Raw genomic sequence first — 22,152 nt, forward strand, 5'->3', positions numbered from 1 at the left:
TACCACCACTTACTGCTCTGACAGGGATCACAGTAGAGGGTCCTGGACAGAGCTGGAGGAAAATGTAGAACAAAATCCTAACTCATACACACAAAAAAGACCAGACTTACTGGTCTGACAGAGACTGGTGAAACCCTGAGAGTGTGAACCCTGGACACCCTTATAGCTCAGTAAATGTCACTCCTGAGGTTCACCCTTCAGCCAAGTATTAGACAGGCCCATGAAACAAAAGGAGACTAAATGGGCATACTGGCCCAGGGGCAAGGATGAGAAGGCAGGAGGGGACAGGAAAGCTGGTAGTGGGGAGCCCAAGGTCGAGAAGGGAGAGTGTTGACATGTCATGGGGTTGGCAACCAATGTCACAAAACATGTATTAATTGTTTAATGAGAAGCTAGTTTGCTCTCTAAACCTTCATCTAAAGTACAATGAAAAAATAAAAAAAAACAACAACAAAAAGACGTGCTTACATATTTAAAGAATCAAGAACCGGCAAATATCAAGGGCTCGATAAATGCTATAGTCACACGTGTATTCTTGACTTCGTTTTTGTTGTTGAGTGCCGTTGAGTTGATTGTGTCGCATAGAGATTCCATGTGACAGAGTAGAACCTCCCCATAGAGTTTTCTTGGCTGTAAACTTCAGGGGAGCAGATCGCTACGTCTTTCTCCCGCAGAACCACTGGGGAGGTTCGAACCGCCAAACTCTCCGTTAGCAGCTGAGCACTTAACCATTGTGCCACCAGGGATCCTTTCAATAAATGTTAACTCTGTTCTCATTCTCAAAAAGTCTGTGACCCTGGAACAGATTAATCCTTGGGACGTGCACACTTACTAAGCATTTATGCTGTACCTAGTGTTTGAGTGTTAACGGATGTGACCTGCTGATGACCCCGAAACCACGAGTACCAGTTGTTCTGAGTCGCCTCTGACTCATGGCGACCCCATGTGTGTGTCAGAGTAGAACCATGCTCTGCAGGGTTTTCAATGGCTCATTTTTCAGAAGTAGATCGCCAGGCCTTTCTTCTGAGGCACCTCTGGGAGGACTCGAACTGCCAGTCTTTGGATTAGCAGTCGAGCACTCAAGGATTCTGACACCGAAACACTGGCACATAAACCCACTTCTCAGATGAGAAAACTGAGGTTCAGAGAGGTAAAGCCACTCACCCAAGGACGCACAGTGGGATTTGAACCCAGCTTTGGTAGTGGAGCCCCAAAGTGCCTTCCTATCAAGGTCCGCACCAAAGGAAAAACGTGGTGCCCGAAACTGCCCCTCCGTCCACCTCTGATGTTAAAATCAAGGCACGTGGCCAGACAGAAGACTACACTTCCCAGCCTCCTTTGCGGCTGAGCAGCACGTCATGTGACTACTTCCTGCCCAATGGAATGAGAGCACATTCCAGTGCGCAACTTCCGGTACTTTTCTGTCAAAGGAGGCGCGCCTCTCTTCCTACTCCCTCTTTGAAAACAGCACCCACATCTTTTTTTAACGAATAGCGGGGCAAAGGTCTCCCCAAGGACGATGTCGCCAGAGAATCATTCAATAAATATTTATTATAAAGACCATAACGATATCCCCCAGCCCACCCCCCCCCCATTTCCCAAAAGCGCGATAATTTGTAAACATCAAGTCTCATTCCGGCCTTTCTGAAGGCCATAAAGTCATCAGCTACCCTTTTGCACTACTTTCCGGCCACTGAGGGTCTCCCCGACCATGTCGCGAAAGTTGTTGATGACCCCACCTCCCACTGCCCCCCAAAGGGATGAGGGCACGGGAAAAGGGAAGGTGGCAGATGAGGGTCTCAGGTACAGCCGAAAGCCCATGCTGGGGTCCAGGTGTGTCCATCCGTCCGTGACCCCACAGGCCCAAGGTCATCAAACCTGGTCACTCGGTCATTCTGCTTCTTGTGATTTGTCCTCAGGGGCCTGGGCCTCCCTTTGGCCCCACATATGGTTGTTGAGCCCCAGCTGGACCATCTGCGCGTGGTGGATAATGAGGGGCTGCAGCCCAGGGCTCTGAGGGGACCCAGGGGAAACTGGTAGGAAGGAGGGGGGCTGCGGGAAGGCTGGTGGAGGAGTGCTAGCCAGCCATGGAGGCAGGGGTGGCTGAGGGTAGCCTGGCCAGGTAGGCAAGGGCAGCTGAACCCCCTGGGGCACTTGCCCCGCAAAGGGCATCTGAACCCCGGGGGGCATTTGAGGCCCGAGCGACATCTGGGTTCCCAAAGCCACCTGTAGCCTCTCCATCTGCGCCTGAAAGGCCAGGTAGCTCTGCAGGTAGGCAGAGTAGGCGGTACTCATCTCGGCCGCGTGCTGTCGCTCACCCTCCAGGTGCTGGCTGTATTCCCGGACCGCCCGGACCTGCTGCTCCTTTTTCCAGGTGGCCTTGCGCTCCTGCAGTTTCTGCCTCTTGAAGGTGTTTTTCACCTTCCTTTCAAAGAGCTGGGAGTGTTCGTTCAAGCACACAAGGCTGGAGAGCAGCCTGGTTGCGTCGGAGCTGAGCTCGGATGTCTCCAACGGCTGGAAGGGGATGACGGAGTCCTGCCAGCCGTGCCTCACGAAGCTGCTCATCAGGGCCTGGGTCACCTGGTGCAGGCTCAGGCGGCAGTCGAAGTTGGGAGTGAGCAGCAGAATGGTGAAGGCAGAGTGGTCGATGGCATCTTGCAGGCAGCTCAGCTCGCCGCGCCCGGGCACCCGGAAGTCCTCGCAGAAGGTGGCCCCGTCCGGGACGCCCAGCTGCTCCAGCCTCTCACGGACACGCAGAGCCACGTGCTCATCGGCCCTGGCATGGAGGACCACAAAGTTATAGAACTTTTGCTCGGAGGACTCCAACTCGGGGGGCGCGGGGCCTGAGGACGAGGCCGGGGGAGCCGCACACGCCGGTGATGCAGAAGCAGAGTGTGAGGGAGAGGACGTTTGGGGGGCTGAGGGAGGAGGCGGGCTCTGCTTAGATTTCTGGGAGGCAGTGTCTTCTACAGAAAGTGGGACTGATGTCCCATTTTTGGTAGGGTTGTCCGGGGGGTCTAGGACAGGTGAGGGGAGAGACTGGGGGGTTGAGGGGAGAGACTGGGGGGCCACAGACACCTCAGTACACTCCTCTGGATAGTGGGCTCTGGATGCCAGCGGTGTTGAGGGGTTGGGAAGGCCAGCAGGGCTTGGATCTGGGGCCACCACAGGCAGCTGGGGGGCTGGACTGTGTGGGGGCTCCTGAGGGGGGTCAGTCTCCATGGAGGGGGGCCAGTTCACCTGCTCCGGCTCCTGGCAGCCCATGGGGGTAGGCTCGGGCCTAAGGCTGTCCCGGGGCTCATCACAGAGCTTGCTGGGCCTGGGGGGGCTGTGGGGCTGGGTGAGGAAAAGCATGGTGGGTGACTGGCTGATCTCCAGGTTGCTGGCCAGAGAGGCTGGGCTGTCCGTGGACTTCAGGGAACACGCCTGGCTCCAGCCTGAGGGATTCCTGATGGGCTGAGGTACGCTCCTTATCTCTGAGCGCAATGCCGAGGATGGTGGGCGGCCGCCCAGATGGGAGTGCAGGGGCTGGAAGCCACCCGAGTTGCTGACGTCCCACCCGCACCGGTCACGGGCCTCTGCCTGGAGCTCTGGCAGCCGGGGGTCGTCCATGGAGCTGAGGGCCTGGAGGGCAGCTCGGTAGGCGGCCTCCCGCAGTGACGCCGGGCACAGCTTCTCCTCAGCCAGCAAGTGGTACACACAGGCAACTGTCCAGGACATGTCCTTTGGCTCCTCTAGGGCCTCAGTGATGTCCATGCTGGCCCACCGGCGGGCCACAAACTGGGCTGCTGCATCTGTCCTCAGCATCTCCAGGGAGAGTCGGGCCTCAGTGTCCTGGCCCAACGCCAGGAGCACCATGGCACGCAGTAGGCTGGCCCCCTGGCAGCTCAGATGCAGTGTCTTTAGTTTGTGCTTCAGATGCAAGAGCTTGTCCTGGCCCGCCCCACGGAGAATGTCAAATGCTCCAGGGAGCGAGGGTTCTGTGTCGGCCATGCGCGCGGCTGGATGTGGCCTCCGGGGGCAGGAGAATCGCTGAGTGACCCAGGCATGTTATGTGCCGCCTAACTCCTGCAGGCCGGACGTCCCCTATCCATTCACTGCATTGAGTGCCGTGGGGGCTCTCAGAGCAGACCTGGGCGAGGAGGGGACACAGTTACCACCAGAAAGGAGGCAGCCCGCCCGCCTTCCTCCAAATGCCACCACATCCTATCAGGGTGACCTTGGCCAATACACGTCACCTCCCCCGACCTCGGTGTCCTCCTCTGCAGAATGACACCAGCTAACATTTACCTTGGACCCATAAGCAACATCATGATAAATGGAGAAAAGATTGAAGTTGTCAAGGGTTTCATTTTTCTTGGATTCACAATCAACACTTACGGAAAGCAGCAGTCAAGAAATCAAAAGACACACCGCACTGGGCAAATCTGCTGCAAAAGACCACTTTAAAGTGTTAAAAAGCAAAGATGTCACCCTGAGGACTAAGGTGCGCCTGACTCAAGCTATGGTGTTTTCAATTGCCTCACATGCATGCGAAAGCTGGACAATGGACAAGAAAGACCAAAGAAGAGTTGATGCCTTTGAATTATGGTGTTGCCGAAGAATATCGAATATATACCATGGACTGCCAGAAGAACGAACAAATCTGTCTTTGAAGAAGTACAACCAGAATGGTCCTTAGAAGCAAGGATGGAGAGATTACGTCTCACGTACTTTGGACATGTTATCAGCAGGGATCAGTTCCTAGAGGAGATCATGCTTGGTAAAGTAGGGGGTCAGCAAAAAGAGGAAGACCCTCAATGACATAGACTGACACAGTGGCTGCAACAATGGGCTCAAGGATAGCAATGATTGTGAGGATGGTGCAGGACCGGGCAGTGTTTTTTTCTGTTGTACATGCGGTCGCTGTGAGTCGGAATCAACGCGACAGTACCTAACAACAACAACAACAACAACAACATTTACCTGGAAGCCCCTGGGAGGCACAAAGGAGTAAGTGCTCGACTACGAGCTGAAAGGTTGGTGGTACAAACCCACCCAGAGATGCTTCAGAAGACAGGCCTGGTGATCTACTTCCAAAAGGTCACAGCCATTGAAAACCCTATAAGGCAGTCCTACTCGGCACACACAGGGTCGCCATGAGTTGGAATTGACAACTAACAATAGCAATATTACCCCTGCCATCTGTCAGTCTGTCGTTCTGCAGTGGCTTGCATGTTGCTGTGATACTGGGAGCTACGCTTTGGTTATTTCAAACAGCAGCAGGGTCACCCGTGGTGGACAGGTTCCAGCGGAGATTCCAGACTAAGACAGACTAGGAAGAAGGGCCTGGCGAGCTACTTCCGAAAACCAGCCAATGAAAACCCTATGGAACACAACAAAATACTATGCGATACAGTGGTGGAAGATGAGCCCCTTAGGTTCGAAGGCACTCAAAATACACAGTGGTCACAACAGGGGACTCAAGCAGGCCCAGGACCAGGCAGCGTTTTGTTCTGTTGTACATGGCGTCACCGTGAGTCAGAACCAACTCAACAGTGACTATTTACCTGGTACTTACAAAGAGCCAAGCTCTCTCTATTTTAGCTCATTCAACCCTCGCAACTCCAAAGGGTAGACACCATTATTATCCTCATTTACCGATGGAGAAACTGAGGCACAGAGAGGTCAATTCACTTGCCCAAAGTCACACAGCAAGCGAGGGATAGAGCTGGGATTCGAACCCAGGCAGCCACGCTCCAGAGGTGATGTGCCTAACCACAAGACTGTGCTGCCTCTTAGGGTAACAGCAGCCACTTTATGGGTTTGTTGCAGGGAAATGGGTTGTGTTAATATACGGAAAGTGCTGAGCCTGATGACAAGAAACCAACAGATGCTCAATACACGTTTGTTAGGGTATTAGTCAGCCTGTAAGATGGCCCCCAGTAACCCCCACACCCTGGTAGGACAAAGCTTCATCCACAATGGCTTTTACGTAAATAAGCAAAGGGCCCATTTAACGAGCCCATTTGTGCTCTTAGATATCTTTCCCAAACGTGAGTTCATTTAATCCTCACAAAGACCCTGTGGGGTGACAGTGCTAACCCCATTTTACAGATCAGAAAACTGACGCCCGGGAAGATGAAATGCCTCACCCTGGGACAGTGGTTCTCAACCAGGGCTGATTCTGCCTCCCGGGGACATTTGGTGATGTCTGGAGGCATTTGTGGTAGTCATGACTGGGGTACTACTGGCATCGAGTGGGTGGAGACCAGGGATGCTGCTTAACACCCTATAGTGCACCAGATGGCGGCCCGCACGCAGAGAAGAATCTAGCTCCGAATGTCCACAGTGTTGAGGTTGAGAAACCCTGCATTAGATTATTTAGAAAAAATAGAGTTCAATCCCTACTTCACACCATACAGCAGAATAAATTTCCCATGGGTTAGACGGTGTAAACCGGGGTGATCCTCTAGTTTCTGTACCACGTCCTAGGATGGCAGAAGGTCAGGTGATTATGGGATGCAGAGTCTCTTGGGGGGTCAGTGGAATCCCCTAACCCAGGAGTCCTCACCTGGGGACAGTTCCGCCCCCCAGGGACACTTGGCAATATCTGGAGACATTTGTGGTTGTCAGAAGGCGGGGGCGGGGTGCTACTAGCATCAAGTGGGTGGAGACCAGGTATGCTGCCCAACACCCTATAGTGCCCAGGACTGCCCCCACTCCAGAGAAGAATCCACCCCCATGTCAACAGTGCTGAGGGAGAGAGACCCTGGTCTAGACCAAGAACTGACTCTGTGACCAACCCCCTTTGCTGATAAACGACAGGCCTTGTTACATAAGTGATACAGGATTTTAAACAGATTCCTTCTGAGCAGGTCCACTGGGGCTCCAGGACCACAGTCAGTGGTGCCAGGAAGGTCAGAGTGCAGGGAAGAACAGAGAGAGTATGGCAGGGTGCCAGAGGCAGGGGCAGAAGCAGGAGGGAGACATGACTGAGCCTAGGCTGGGTGTGGGGAAGAGAGAACGGGGAGCTGAGATGGGGAGCGTAGCCAGAGTGGCTGTCTGGGTGTTTCGAAAACTGGAAGTGGCTTGACATGTTGAAATACTAACATAAGGCAAGATGGCAGGGGAGTAGAAAGAGAGAAGTTGAACTGACGGAGGGAGGGGGAAATCAATAAAGTAATAACAGCAGCTATTTACCGGGCAGTTGTCAAAGTGTGGCCATTTTCAAAAAGTTAAATATAGAGTTACCACTGTTGTTGCTGTTGGGTGCCATGGAGTCAATTTTGACTCGTGGCAACCCCATGTGACAGAGTAGAACTGGCCTATAGGGCTTTCTAGGCTGTGATCTTTACGGGAGCAGATGGCCAGGTCTTTCTCCCCTGGAGCCACTGGGTGGGTTCAAACCACCAAACTTTCGGTTAGCGGTCAAGCGCCTAACCATTGTGCCACCAGGGCTCCTGAGAGTTATCATATGACCCAGCATTTGTGCTCCTAGGTATAAACCCAAGAGATGTGAAAACAAGTGTTGAAACGAATACTTGTAGATCAGCGTTGTCAGCAGTACCGTTCACAGCAGCCAAGAAGTGGCAACAGCCCGTGTCCATCAACAGAGGAGTGGATAAACACAATGTGGTCCTTCCACACAATGGTGTATTATTTATTTGGCTATAAAAATGAATGATGTTCCAATACACGCTACAACATGGATGAACCTTGAAAACATGATGCTCAGTGAAAGAAGTCTGTCATGAAAGGACAAATATGATTCCATTGATATGAACTGTCGAGAACAGGCAAATCCACAGAGAAAGGAAGTAGGTCAGGATTGCTGGGGGAGGAGGAGTGATGGCTAATGGGTTCTGGGTTTCTTTTCGGGGTGAAGAAAAATGTCCTAGAACTAGATAGCAGTCATGGCTGCACAATCTTGCGAATATACTAAAAACCACTGAATCGTATGCTTCGAAATGGTGAATTTTATGATATATGAATTACATCTCAAATACAAAAAAAATACTGAACTACATGAAATGATCTCCTGTAACCTCTACAAAGGAACCCTGGTGGCACAACGGTTAAGCACTCGGCTCCTAACTGAAAAGTTGGTACTTCGAACCCACCCAGCGCCTCCATGGAAGAATGACTTGGCAGTCTGCTCCTGTAAAGATTAAACCCGTCGCCGTTGAGTCAATGCTGACTCAGAATGACCCATAAGGATTACAGCCTAGGAAACATTACTGGGCAGTTCTACTCTGTCATATGGGGTCACTCTAAGTCAGAACTGACTCAACAGCACCCAACAACAATTCCTACACCAGACAGCGTTATAACTGACATTTTACGGATGAGGAAACTGAGGTTCAGAGAGGGGATGTCACTTGCTCAAAGTCACAGAGCCTGGGGACACGGACCCAGACTGTCTGGAAAGTCTACAAGCTATTTCTGCAACTGCTGGGGCTCTGGCAGATTGTGGCTTGGCCAGGCAGAGTACATGGACAGGAAGGTGACGGGGTGAGGGAGCTGGGGTGAGAGGGTACAGGGGAAAGGAGTCTCAGCCAGGGAAAATAGACCAGAAACAGCAGAGCCTGGAGGTTCCACACGAACTCCCAGAGACTGGGATAGACTCTTCTGGGTAATGCCCCAACACCTGTCCTACCTTCCTCCCGGTTAATGAAGCCCCTGATTCTTACTGGTCACATGGCTTCCCGAGATACAAACTACAATTCCCAGCCTCCCTTGCTGCTACAGAGCCCTGGTGGTACAATGGTTAAGAACTCAGCTGCTAACCAAAAGGTCGGCGGTTTGAATCCACCAGCTGCTTCTTAGAAACCCTTTGGGGCAGTTCTACTCTGTCCTATAGGGTTGCTATAGGGTCACTATGAGTCACAATCGACTCAACGGCAACAGGTCTACAGGTCTTGCTGCTACAGTGACTAAGTTCTGGCCAACGGGGTGCAAGCAGAATTCTGTGTGCAATTTCCCTTAGAGGGAGAGGTTATGCCCCCTTTCCATTCTCCTTCTGGCTGGGATATGAATATTATGGCTAGAGCTCTGGCTGCCAAGAAGGCCTCAGTGAGAAGGAGACATTTAAGCAAGACATAACAGTGGTGAAAGAATGACCCATGGGGACACCTGAGGGAAGAGTGTTCCAGGCAGAGGGAACAGCCCATGCAAAGGGCCTGGGGCAGGATGGTGCCTGGTGAAGTCGGAGGAACAGCGATGCCCGTGTGGCTGGAGCAGAGCGAGTGAGGGGGAGAGAGGAGAAAAGGAGGGCAAGGAGGGAATGGGGCAGGTCACACAGGGCCCTGTGGGCCACGAGGAGGACTTGGACTTTAAACTGAGGGAGGAGAGCCCTAGAGGGCTGTGAGCAGAGGAGGGAGGGGCCCTGACTCACGTGCTCACGGGCGCCCTCTAGCCGCTGCAGGAGGGCAGACTGTTGGTGGGTGACGGCAGGAGTAGGGGACCAGGGCAGAGGTGACTGCACTGGTCCAGGTGGGCTGAAATAGGGCTGGATGAGGACACACTACACCCCCCGGTCATTGGAACCTGAACAACCAGAGTCACCCGTCTAACTGCACTGGCCGTGACTCACTGTCATCCGTTGAGGGAAAACAGAGGAGCCAAGTCTGCTCAGGTTTCAAGAGAAGCCAGGAATCTGGATTTTTGGGAGTCTCCTAAGTTTTCCAAGTTGGCAATCGATTCAGTATTTTTAAGACACTTTGTGAGCAGGGGAAAAAAAATCACACTTGTAAGCCAAAGTGCAATCCCTGGAGTAAAAACCCTAAACACGTGTGTTAAATAATAAATACAGGTAGGTTTCTGACTTACGACGGGGTTCCGTTCTGATGACTACGCCGTCATAAGTCGGTTCTGACGTAAGTCGAATACCTCATTGTTTTTCTTTTTTAAGTTTTCATCATTATTGCCTTTTATTAGTAATATCTTTATAAATCTGATCTTTGTCTTTGGGGGTTGGAAACACTATATGTGAGAATGGTAACATCAGCGAATTACGCTGCAACATTGTGTGTTGTACATATAACTAACTATAAAAACCCAAAACAAACCCTACCGCAGTCAAGTTGATTCCAACTCATAGTGACTCTATAGGACAGAGTAGAACCGCCCCATAGGGTTCCTAAGGCTGTGACCTTTACGGAAGCAGACTACCACACCGTTCTGTCTCGGAGCAACTGGCAGGTTCGAACAGCTGACCTTTCGGTTAGCAGCCAAGTGGTTTAACCACTGCGCCACCAGGGCTCCGTCGCTAACAATAAGGTGGACAAAACAAAAAATGGACGGTCGTAAGTGTGGTTCGTCGTAACTCAAATAAGTTGTAAGTCGGGGACTACCTGTAAATGAAAACAGCTAGAGGGAGAGAGACCCACATAGCTTTCATTCATTCATTCATTCAAGAACATATTGGGGACTCAGTGGAGACAAAACAAGAACAGATCCTTCTGTCCTGGAGCTCACAGTCTAGTGGGTAAAAATAACTGACTGTAATTGAGGACCTACTATGTACCATACGGGTCTCCTCATTCCTCAAACTCACCAGGCACAGTCCTGCCTCAGGGCCTTTGCACGGGTTGTTCCCTCTGCCTGAAAACTGTTCCCTGGGGCATGTCCATGGCACACTCCCTACCCTCCTTTAAGGTTTTTGTCAAGCCTGCCCTATCACACTATGCACAGTTGCCCATGACAGGGGCCACAGAGTACGGCCCATGAGCCAAATCTGGCCCACTGCCTGTTCTTTTAAATAAAGTTTTATTGGCACATGGCCACATCATTTGTGACATATCACCTATGGCTGCTTTTATTCGATGGTGGCAGAAATAGAGTGATCAAGAGGCAGAGGAAGGAAGGTTGTGACAGAGACCTTCTGGCTTGCAAAGCTGAAAATGTTTATAGTCTGGCCCTTTACAGAAAGTTTGCAGACCCCTGGACTATGAAATAGGCATATTATTTTTTCCAATATACAGAAGGGCAAAAATGGTTAAGATCCCACAGCTAGTGACTGGCAGAATGGCGATTTGGGGCCAAAGCCCGTGTTTGTAACCACGACACCAGCTGCCTCACTCTAGCCCCACGTAGTTGTTACGGGCGGACACTCACTGTCAAGACCATCACTGTCCAATAGAACTTTCTGTGATGATAGGCGTGTTCTAAAACCGCACGGCCAACGCTATAGCCACCGGTCACATGTGCCTACTGCTACGAAGGAGAAACTGAATACTTAATTTTATCCAATTTTTAATTAGCCAAAATTTTAAATTAAAAAGTGGAAGCTGTGTAAATTTTTTTCTTTTTCCTGTTGGATACAACTTTGTTTTGGTAGGGTTATATTTCACTTTGTTGCTGTTGTTGTTCACTGCCGGTCGAAACAGCCTGACTCATGGCGACCCCGCGCACGAGGGAACAAAAAGCTGCGTGGCCCTGCACCATCCCTCGATCAGCCGCGGATCAGAGCATTGTGATCCAGAGGATTTCTACTGGCTGATTTTTGGAAGGAGATAGCCAGGCCTTTCTTCCTAGTCTGTCTTAATCTGGAAGCTCCCCTGAAACCTGTTCAGCATCACAGCAATGTGTAAACCTCCACTGACGGATGGGTGGTGGCTCCGTATGAGGTGCACTGGCTGGGAATCGAACCCGGGTCTCCCACACAGAAGGCGAGAATTCTACCCATTTCACTTTCACTGTTCAAAATTTAGCATCAGAACTGAGATGTGCTGTGAGTGTAAAATACACATCCTATTTTAAAAAATTAGTATGAAAAAAGGTATGTAGAATGCCTCTTTAAATTTTTTTTGTATCAGTTATGTGTTGGATATAATGAAAATTCCACGGAGTATGGCTCTACTGTGAAACACGTGCAGTCACCATGAGTCGGAATCAACTTTATGGCAATGGATTATAATGGGTTAAATACATTTATTATTAAAATCGATTTCCCATTTCTTTTTCCTGTTGTTCAGGTAGCTGTAGAATATTTTAAATGACTCATGTGCCTTACATTCTGTTTCTATTGAACTGTGCAGTTTAGACATTCCCACAACAATCTGGTAATGCTAGAGTTATTGCCACTTTAGACATGAGGAAACAGAGGCACAGAGAGGTTGGGTAAGTAGGCCAGGGTCACACAGCTCAAAAGGGCACAGCTGGATTGGAACCCAGGCTGCCTGGCTCCAGAACCCACTGAGCTTGTAGTCTCCAAGTGTCCTGCGAGGTATCAGCTTATGCGGATCTGGCTACCTGGCCTGAGAAACTAATTATCTAGTTTTCATTAAACTAACCCTCATGAAATGAGTGTGTGGCCTGTGAGGGCTCCTGTGGAGAAATAGAGGGTGAAAGACACTGCCCGTAATATAAGTAAAGCGAGTACAGTCAAGTCATGTAATGGGATAAAAACGATGATGATCTTATGTTCAGGTGGGACCACAAGTCGGGCCAAAACTTTTTGAAATGATCAAGAATGACTACTCGAAATATGGCGCTGTATCACCCTTGGTGGCAGTGACCCTCAGACCAACTGTTCCTCCCACCTCCTGATGGCTCCTGGGAATGGCTGCTTATATAACTTACAAAGGAAAAAAAGTGATACGTGTTGGTATGCACCCATCAATTTCTTTACTGATAAAAGGGCACAGCTGATAAAGCATGAAGAAAGACAGTGGGTACCTTCGAGGGTAGAACCTGGGAGGGGACTGGGTAGCACATTCTATTTCACTCTGTGTTCACTTTGTTAAAAAGTCATCGAGTTCAGCACTTAGGATTTGTGTCCCCTGATGGAGGTTGTTAGACATGAATTGTGTCCCCCCAAAATCAGTGCTGTAAATCCTAACCCCCTAGAGCTGTGCGAAGGAGCCCTGGTGGTGCAATGGTTAAGCACTGGGCTGCGAAATGAAAGGTCAGTGGTTCGAACCCACTCAGCAGCTCCAAGGGAGAAAGACCACACAATCCGCTCACATAAAGATTACAGCCTCAGAAATCCTATGGGGCAGTTCTACTCCGTCATATAGGATCACTGTGCGTTGGAATACAAGGAGCCCTGGTGGCACAGTGGTTAAGTGCTCGGCTGCTAACTGAAAGGCTGGCAGTTCCAACCCACCAGCCGCTCCACAGGAGAAAGATGTGGCAGCTGCTTCCATAAAGATTTATAGCCTTAGATACATACGTTGCACAGGGGAAGGAGGGCGTATAGGAGTATGCCCACACAAGTGTATAGTTTCAGCCATGACTATTTTTACATACCTATTTGTTTTTTTATTTGTATGTACAGAAACCCCACTGGTGTAGTGGTTAAGAGTTTGGCTGCTAACCAAAAGGTCAGCAGTTTGAATCCACCAGGCACTCCTCGGAAACCCTACAGGGCAGTTCTACTCTGTCCTGTGGGGTTTCTATGTGTCAGAATCGATTTGATGGCAGTGGGTTTGGTTTTTGGTTATTGGCATGTACAGCATGTATATTCATACACATAATAGACCACAAAGGGGGCACAGTCTAGAAGCCTCCCAGACAAATTCAAACACCCTGAGGGTCCCAGTTACTGGGGCTGAGGGCTGGGGACCATGGTCTCAAGGGACATCTAGGTCAATTGGCATAACATAGTTCATAAACAAAATGTTCTACATCCTACCTTGATGAATAGGGTCTGGGATCTTAAAAGTTTGCCAACAGCCATTAAGATATATCTATTGATCCCATCGCATCCAGAGCAAAGGGGAATGAAGAAAACCAAAGACAAAGGGAAAAGAATAGTCCAGGAGACTAACGGACCACGTGAACCACAGCCTCCACCAGCCTGAGCCCGGAAGAACTAGATGGTGCCCGGCTGCCACCACCGACCACCCTGACAGGGATCACAGTAGAGGGTCCTGGACAGAGTGGGAGAAAAAGGTAAGACAAAGTTCAAATTCACAAAAAAAGTCTGAACTTACTGGTCTGACAGAGACTGGGAGAACCTCTGAGACTATGGCCTCAGGACACCCTGCTAGCTCAGAACTAAAGCCACTCCCAAAGTTCACCTTTCAGCTAAAGATTAAAATCAAACCACAGGCTTATAAAACAAACAACAGCAAATATGATGAATGTGCTTCTTAGGTCAATCAAGTGGTTGAGACCAAATGGGCAACACCTGCCCAAAGGCAAAGAGGAGGAAGGGACAGGAAAACTGGCCTAATGGACACTGAGAACCAGGGGTGGAAAGGGGGAGAGTGCTGACCCATTGCGGGGACTGTAACCAATGTCGCCAAGTAATTTGTGTGTAAATATCTGGATGAGAAACTAATTTGCTCTGTAAACTTTCACCTAAGGCACAATTAAAAAAAAAAAAAATTACAGCTTTGGAAACTGTATGGGGCAACTCTGCTCTGTCCTACAAGGTCGCTATGAGTCGGAATCGACTCAGAGGCAATGGGTTTGGTTTTTGGTGTGAGTCAGAACTGACTAGAAGGCACACAGCAATAACACCACATCTGTTGATATAATACCATTTGGGAATAGGGTTTGTTTGTTATGTTCATGAGGCCACAGCAACATAGCCGGGTGTCTTAAACCACTCACTTTTGAGATAGGAAAGGAGCAGGTTAGGCACGGAAGATGGCAGACACAGGGGAAGACGGGCATTATCTGTAGACGACAGAGGGCGACCAGTCGACACACCCAGGAACTCCAAGGATGGCTGGCAAGACAGGCTGAGACAAGGGCCTTCCCCCAGAGCCCACAGAGAGAGAAAGCCATCCCCTAGAGCTGGTGCCCTGAATTCGGACTTCTGGCCTCCTCATCTGTGAGAGAATAAATTTCTGTTGGCTAAAGCCAACCACTTGTGGTATTTCCATTATTAGCAACACTAAGAAACAAAGACACAGGTTATATACCAATAAAATGTTAAAAAAAAAAAAAAACAGTTCAGACATTCCCAAAGGCAGCAATGTGGAAATTAACTTATTTTGAATTACCGCCAACACTGAACAAAGGAGATTCTGCGTAAAGCTCCAACGTTCAGGACTCTGTTGAAAAATCAACCGTTGTGCCAGGCTGCGACCACATTCCCGCAGGGCGACGACTGGCAAGAGCCGCTGCCCTCTTGTGAGGACCCATCGCTGCCCCGTCCACACGGTGCCACTTAGCTGGTGTCCCTTGAGTCCCTTCCAGGCGGAAGGGAGAAGCAGCTTGGAGCACGCATGCCCTTGGGAGCCAGCTAGCTGGGGTTCACATCTCATCTCTAGGCTGTGACTTCAGACAAGCCCTGAGCCCACTGGTGCCTCAGCTTCTTTGTCTGTAAAATGGGTATGATCACAAGCCCAACCTCCTAGAGTTGTTGTGGGGTTAAATGAGTTAATACCTAGAGAACTGTGCCTGGTATACCATGGGTGCTCAATGAGCACTAGTGAGCATGCTCCCTGTAGGCACTGCCGCTGGAGATCACTGCAGTTAGGGCCCGGGGATTTCTGTGGAAAACTATGCCAGAGCAGACCAAACTCAGAATCAGCAAGGCAGGACTGCCCCTGCCTGCATTCCTGGAAATTTACAAAGTCAAATGGCCTTCCTTCACCTTCTCTCCGGCCACCAGCCTGAACGCAACCCTGACACAGTGGTTGCACTGGCTTTGTCCCCCATACACAGTCCATTAGCATGTCCCCTGTCCACTGAATCTGCCCTGCCCAGCTACTACCCCAACCTTCCGGAAACCCTGCTTTCCCTCCTGCGCCACCTTCTATGGAATCCGGGACAGAGACTATGCCACACCCTAGAGAGTAGGAGGCAGGTGGGGAGGAAACACCCACGGGGTGCGGTTCCCAGCTCTTCCACCTGTCACCTGTGCAGCCCCTTCCTCAGGCTCAGTTTCCTTGTTTGTAAAACCAGCATGAAAACGCACCTGTCCGTCGTCGGGAGCAAGGGAGAATGAAGGAAACCAAAGACACAAGGGAAAGATGAGTCCAGAGGACTAACAGACCACAACTACCACAGCCACCACCAGGCTGAGTCCAGCACAGCTAGATGGTGCCCGGCTACCACCACCGACTGCTCTGACAGGGATCACAATAGAGGGTCCTGGACAGAGGTGGAGAAAAACGTACAACAAAATTCTAACTCACAAAAAAAGACCAGACTTACTGGCCTGACAGAGACTGGGGAAACCCTGAGAGTATGGCCCCTGGACACCCTTATAGCTCAGTAATGAAGTCACTTCTGAGAGTTACCCTTCAGCCAAAGATTAGACAGGCCCATAAAACAAAACGAGACTAAAGGGTCACACGAGCCCAGGGGCAAGGACTAGAAGGCAGGAGAGGACAGGAAAGCTGGTAATAGGGAGCCCAAGCTTGAGAAGGGAGAGTGTTGACATGCCATGGGAGTGGTAACCAATGTCATAAAACAATATGTGTACTAACTGTTCAATGAGAAGTTAGTTTGTTCTGTAAACCTTCATCTAAAGGACAATAATAAAAACAGTAACAATTAAAAAAAAAAATGGTACTTGTGATGAGCGTGAGATGGCTGTGAAGGTTCAGGGCGAAAATCAGGTTAAAGAGCTCAGACTATGCCCCAGCACGTAGCAAGAGCTCAAAAGAATAATCGTAATACTGTAACTGTCCTTGTTGTTAGTTGCCTTTGAGTCAATTCTGAGTCATGGCGACCCCACGCGTGTCAGAGTAGTGCTCCAGAGGGTTTTCAAGGCTGAGACCTTCTGGAAGCAGATCGCCAGGGCTTTCTTCCGAGGCACCTCTGGGAGAGTTTGAACCACTAACCTTTCAGTTAGTAGTCGGGCACTTAACTGTTCGCACCACCCAGGGACTCTTAATTATAATAGCAGCTTAACAATAAATATTGGCAGAACTTATTTTTTCTCCTCCCCTTTTACAAAAATTTTAAGCTACCTCTGGAGATACCTATTTTCTTCTTTCTTATTCTATTCCCCTCCCCACTCTACACTCTCCAACACTCTCTTCATATATTGAGCAAATATTTACCGAGCACCTACTGTGTGCCAAGGACTGTTCTAGATGTTGGTACAGACCAAGACCGGCTCACGGTTGATTTGGGAGAGACCTATGATAAACAAGAAAATAACTCAAGGTAATTTTTGAAAACAGGAAGTGCAGTGAGGGAAACGAGCCCAGGAGAGGTGGCAAAGGTGAAAGGGGAAAGGGCTACGGAGAATTGGGGCTCAAGGGAGGTCTCTGGGAGGAGGCAACATTTGAGTTAGAGACCAGACGGAGGTGAGAGAGGAGTCATATGGGCATCTAGGGAAAGAGTGTAAAAGACAGAAGGAACAGCAAAGGCCCTGGGGCAGGACTGGGCCTGGAGAGTTGGAGGAACATAAAGAGGCCTGTGTGGCTGGAGCGGAGTGAGCAAGGGGGAGAGAGGAGGGGAGGGCAGGGAAGGGACAGGGCAGGTCGTGCAGGCTCTGTGGGCCCCAGGGAGGGCTTGGGCTTTTACTCTAAGGGAGGTGGGAGCCCTGGAGGGCTGTGGGCAGAGGAGGGATGGGCCCTGACTCAGGTGCTCACAGGCGCCCTCTGGCTGTTGAGGGGAGGATAGACTGCGGGGGCAAGAGCAGGAGCGAAAACCAGGGTGGAGGTGACTGCACTGGTCCAGGTGGGTGGGTGATCATAGGGTTGGACCCAGGGTGGCTGTCATGAGGCAGTAGGAGAGGGACCGGATTTGGGGATAATCTGGAGACAGGGCTGGCAGGATCTGCTGGTTGTCAACTGGAACGGGAGCAGGAGGATGCAAGGATGCCTGGATTTTGGGCCCGAGGTAGGAGGATTTGGAGGAGGGGTTGGGATCAGGAGGGAGAAGTCGAGAGTTGTTTTTGGCATGATTCATTTTATTGAGTCCTTGTCACCTCACTGCCCTCACCGCCACCTGCTCTCCCCCTCACTCACTCTGTTCCAGCTACACTGTTCCTTAACCCCCCTTGGCACAGTCCTGCCTCAGGGCCTTGGCACATGCTGTTCCTTCTGTCTGTTCCACTCTTTCCCTTAAATCCCCAGATGGCTGGCTCCCTGGCCTCCTTCAGGTCTCAGCCCATATATCACCTGCTTAAAATCACAGGTCACTCCCCCACACTGCTTGCTTTTTTTTTTTTTTTCTCCTCTCAATTTCTTACCATCTGACACACTCTACCCTGCTGCCATAGAGACAATTCCAACTCACGATGAACCCACGTGTTACAGAGTAGAACTGAGCTCCATAAGGTTTTCTTGGCTGTAATCTTTATGGGAGCAGATCGCCAGGTCTTTCTCAAGTAGAGCCTCTGAGTGGGTTCGAACTGACAACCTGCCAGGTTCAAAGGACGCGCTACTCTCCTGGCCCTTGTTTCTTAGCAGTATGAGGTCCCCCTGTGTTTCTGTGGAAACGCTGGTGGCGTAGTGGTTAAGAGGTACGGTTGCTAACCAAAAGTTTGAATCTACCAGGCACTCCTTGGAAACCCTATGGGGCAGTTCTACTCTGTCCAATAGGGTCGCTAAGAGTTGGAATAGGATAGTGCTTAACCGTTATGCCATCAGGACTCCTTCCATAAAGATTAAAAAGATTAGCGCCAAGGAAACTCTACGGGGTCACCATGAGTCAGGGACATGAGTCAAGGACACGAGTCAGGGACATGAGTCAAAGACATCTAACAACAACAATAACCACCTAGGGTTATCACTTGCTTTGCCCAGTGCCTGACACACAGTAGGTGCTCAATAAACGCACATGAATAAATGCATTAATAAACGCCTCATCACTCCTCATGGAGCCCTGGTGGTGCAGGGGACCCCAGGCCCAGGGGATGCACTATTCTCCGGCTCTTGTTTCTTGGTGGTATGAGGTTCCCCTGTGTCTCTGGGGAAACCCTGATGGCATAGTGGTTAGGAGTTACAGCTGCTAACCAAAAGGTCGGCACCTCGAATCCACCCTATGGGGCAGTTCTACGCTGTCCTAGAGGGTCGCTAGGAGTCAGAATCGACTCAACGGCAACAGGTTTGCTTTTCATACCTTGTCTTCCATGCCTCCTTGCAGCATTTATTAAGTCAAAATGTGCGCAGGAGCCCCTACTATCCGCCAGCCCTGCTGGGCACAGATAAGACTTATTAGTCAATTGGGGAGGAAGGAATCCGAAGCAGAAAACTCTTGTTGAGCGCTTACTGTGCGCCAGACACTGTTCTGCCCTTTCATTGATTTACTCAGCCAATAAGTATTTAGTAAGAACCCACTGCGTGTGGGGCATTGGAGATACAGCCAGGAACAAGATAAATAACCTTGCTCTTGGTGGTGTTCACACAGGTACGCAACATAAATAAGTAAACTCCGTAGAGCCCTGGTAGCACAGTGGTTTAAGAGCTTGGCTGCTAACCAAAATGTCAGCAGTCAAGGCCACCAACCGCTCTTTGGAAACTCTACAGAGCAGTTCTACTCAGTCCTATAGGATTGCTGAGTTGGAATCGACTCTAACACAATGGGTTTTTGGTTTTCCACAGGTGAGAAGACAGAGGTAAATTAGGCGTCCTAGGTCACACAGGTGGAAAGTAGAGGCGCAGGGATTTAACCCAGGCTGCCTAGCTCCAGGGCCCTCTCAGAGCCCCCGTCCTCCACCATGCCTGGGTCACACAGCTGTGCTCCCCAAAACCCCTGCCTGGGCCACAAAGACAGGGAAGAAATGCAGGTCGTGGGATGATCGCCATGGGTTGAGGCCACCCTGGCTCCTATTGGTGCTGGGGGGAGTGTACCCAGATATGTAGCTCAATGGGGAGGGCTGGGAGTGGGGGGTGGAGACCTGGGCTTAGGGGGAGGGTCCGAGGAGAGATTTCCGGAGCCTCAGGAAATGTGGGATTTCGGAAGCCCCAGGAAAAACCGGGTTTTGGAACTCCCAGGGAAAGTAGGGTTTCGAGAGCCCCAGGAAAAGTGGGGTTTCAGGAGTCCCAGGGGGCTGGGCGGGGAGAGGAGCAGGTTGGCACGCATGGACTGTGGCCTAGAAAGCCCCCAAATCAGCAGAAGAGTGGGAGGACTTCGGGGAGAAATTTAGGACCACTGCGGAAGAATCCGAGGAGTCCGGAAGGATTTCGGCTGTTAGGAAAGAATCCGGGGAGTTGGGATGGAATCCGAGAAGTTGAGGAGGAATCTGGAGTTCTGGGAAGAAATCCAGGGAGCTGTTGTGAAATCTGGGGGGATGGGGAGGAATTCGGGGGATCAGGGGGGAATCTAGGGTGCAGAAGAGGTACATCGGCGGTGTTGGAGGGAATCCGAGGCCCTGGGGAGGGAGCTGGCGCGCTGAAGGCGGCTCCGCACACCAGGCGGCGGGGACTCGAGGAGTTCGGGGCTGGCGAAGAGCCGCGGGCGCGGGCGACCGGCAACCTGCAGGCACACGAGGCCGCCCCCGGCCAGCCGTCCCCGGGAGGCCGCCCCCCGCCCATGCCCACCTACCCGGCGTCCCCGGGCGTCGGCCGCACCGCTCGGGTCCTGGGTCCCGGCCTCTGGGCGCGAGGCCTGGCGGCGGGCTGGAGGTGCTGGTGCGCGGACGGCCCCTGCGGCGCCTCCTCGCGCCTCCTCCCCTTCCGGGGCCCGGCGGGGCAGGAAGCCGGAGAGGTGATGTCACACTTTCAGGGCGCTGCCTACCGGGCCGGGAAACCCCCCGAGACGCCCCGTAGCCATTCCCTCCGCAGCTCCGCCTGCTGCCACTTTCAGCAAGTTTGCGCGCCTGCTGTGCGCGGGACGCCGCACGGGACAAGAGAGACAGGACCTCTGTCCTCAGGGAGCCCATCGGCCAGTGGGGGCACAGACAAGAAGGTCACCCCAATTTAAAAATGATTTTTGTTATTAGTGGCCGTAGAGTCGATTCCGACTCACGGCGACCTCAGGTGTGCAGAGTAGAGCTGTGCTGCACAGGGTTTGTAATCGCTGAATTTTTGGAAGCAGATCGCCAGGCCTGTCTACCGAGGTGCCTCTAGGTGGGTTCAAACTGCCAAGTTTTCCGCTGGTAGTAGTAGCCCATTGCTTAACTTTTTGCGACCCCCCCCAAAAAAAACCAAACCCGCTGCCTTCGAGTTGATTCCAACTTATAGCGACCCTGTAAGACAGAACAGAACTGCCCCATAGATTTTCCAAGGAGCGCCTGGCGGATTCGAACTGCTGATCTCTTGGTTAGCAGCGGTAGCACTTAACCGCTAGGCCACCAGGGTTTCCTTTTGTGACCCACCCAAACCACCACTGCCGTTTGGGACCCAGGGACTCCCAATTAAACCATCTCAATTAGCGATAAGTGCTTTCAAAGAAATAAAATGGGGGGACAGGGTAAGGAAGGTGGGTGGCTTCCCTGGACTGGGGAGTCAAATCTTGGCCGCCCTGGAGGGCTTTTGGGGGGGACCAGGTGATTGGAACGGGGCTAGCAGAAGGGTATATTTTGAACCTTCCTTTGAGTGACTGGCAAACAGGACGTTTTGAAATTCACAGGGGTCCTAACCTTTTGGGGACTGCGGATCCAGAGCCAACATATCCATCAGTACAGCAGATACGGGGCCCACGATTTTTTTGGAGCCATGAAAATATGTTTAAACACTTTTTTTAAATCACCATTTCAGTATGAATTTGAATATTTTTTAATAGGTTTATTGCTATTTCATGGCTTTTAAGCTGCTTTTGCCCATTTATTCTGTGAGAGTGTCTGTATTTTTCCTACTGAAATTAAAAAAATTTTTTTCTATATTAGGGATTTTTAAAAAATCTCACCACTCAAGGCAAATTTTTTAATCCCAGCAGTAAACCAGTACCAGTTACCACTCAGTTGACTCCAACTCACATATGTATTTCAACAAAATGTGTAGCCTTTGGGAAACAATTTGTTTATTCATAATTAAAATTACAGTGTCTGAAAAAAAAGTGTTTTTATTTATTTTAAGATCAGAAAGAAAAAAAATCCCCATAATCCACCCTGAGTTATATGTGCTTTTGTACTGAGGCAGTTGTAGAATATAATTTTTAGTATTTTTTTATGGAGGATTCAGTTCAGGAAGGCTAAAGTGCCTGAAACTGACAAAAGTCCTAATGCCTTGGACTGGGCCCCTTTGGGAAACTGGGAGCCCTTCTCCGAATACCATTTGCAGATACATTAAAAAAAAAAAAAAAAGTTTGACGCATAACATTATGCGTATGTCAAAACCCATAGGACTGTCCCAGGCAGACCTGGAGAAA

At 50.6% G+C, this 22,152-nt stretch overlaps 1 protein-coding gene across 9 annotated transcripts; it reads right to left on the reverse strand.

Annotated features, from left to right (window-relative positions):
• Positions 1 to 1,590: 1,590 nt before the first annotated feature.
• On the reverse strand, positions 1,591 to 20,489 carry TICAM1 (TIR domain containing adaptor molecule 1). Of its 9 annotated transcripts, none has more exons than XM_064280331.1 (3): positions 20,389 to 20,438; positions 16,964 to 17,031; positions 1,591 to 6,349 (listed from the first exon to the last, which is right to left on the reverse strand). In XM_064280331.1, exon 3 carries the CDS (start codon positions 3,991 to 3,993, stop codon positions 1,891 to 1,893), a length of 2,103 nt encoding a protein of 700 aa, XP_064136401.1. In that variant the 5' UTR covers positions 3,994 to 6,349; positions 16,964 to 17,031; positions 20,389 to 20,438; the 3' UTR covers positions 1,591 to 1,890. The 9 variants fall into 9 exon arrangements, with proteins under 9 accessions (XP_064136401.1, XP_023396475.1, XP_010599346.1 ...); XM_023540707.2 differs by having other exon boundaries at positions 1,591 to 4,132; positions 16,953 to 17,031; XM_010601044.3 differs by having other exon boundaries at positions 1,591 to 4,132; positions 20,389 to 20,432.
• Between the last annotated feature and the right edge of the window lie 1,663 nt (positions 20,490 to 22,152).

This window comes from Loxodonta africana, chromosome 3 (genome assembly GCF_030014295.1).
Source record: "Loxodonta africana isolate mLoxAfr1 chromosome 3, mLoxAfr1.hap2, whole genome shotgun sequence".
NCBI lineage: Eukaryota > Metazoa > Chordata > Mammalia > Proboscidea > Elephantidae > Loxodonta > Loxodonta africana.

Coding starts and splice junctions, on each gene's coding strand:
- TICAM1 (XM_003421661.4), bottom strand. CDS start 3,993: ATGGCCGACACAGAACCCTCGCTCCCTGGAGCATTTGACATTCTCCGT.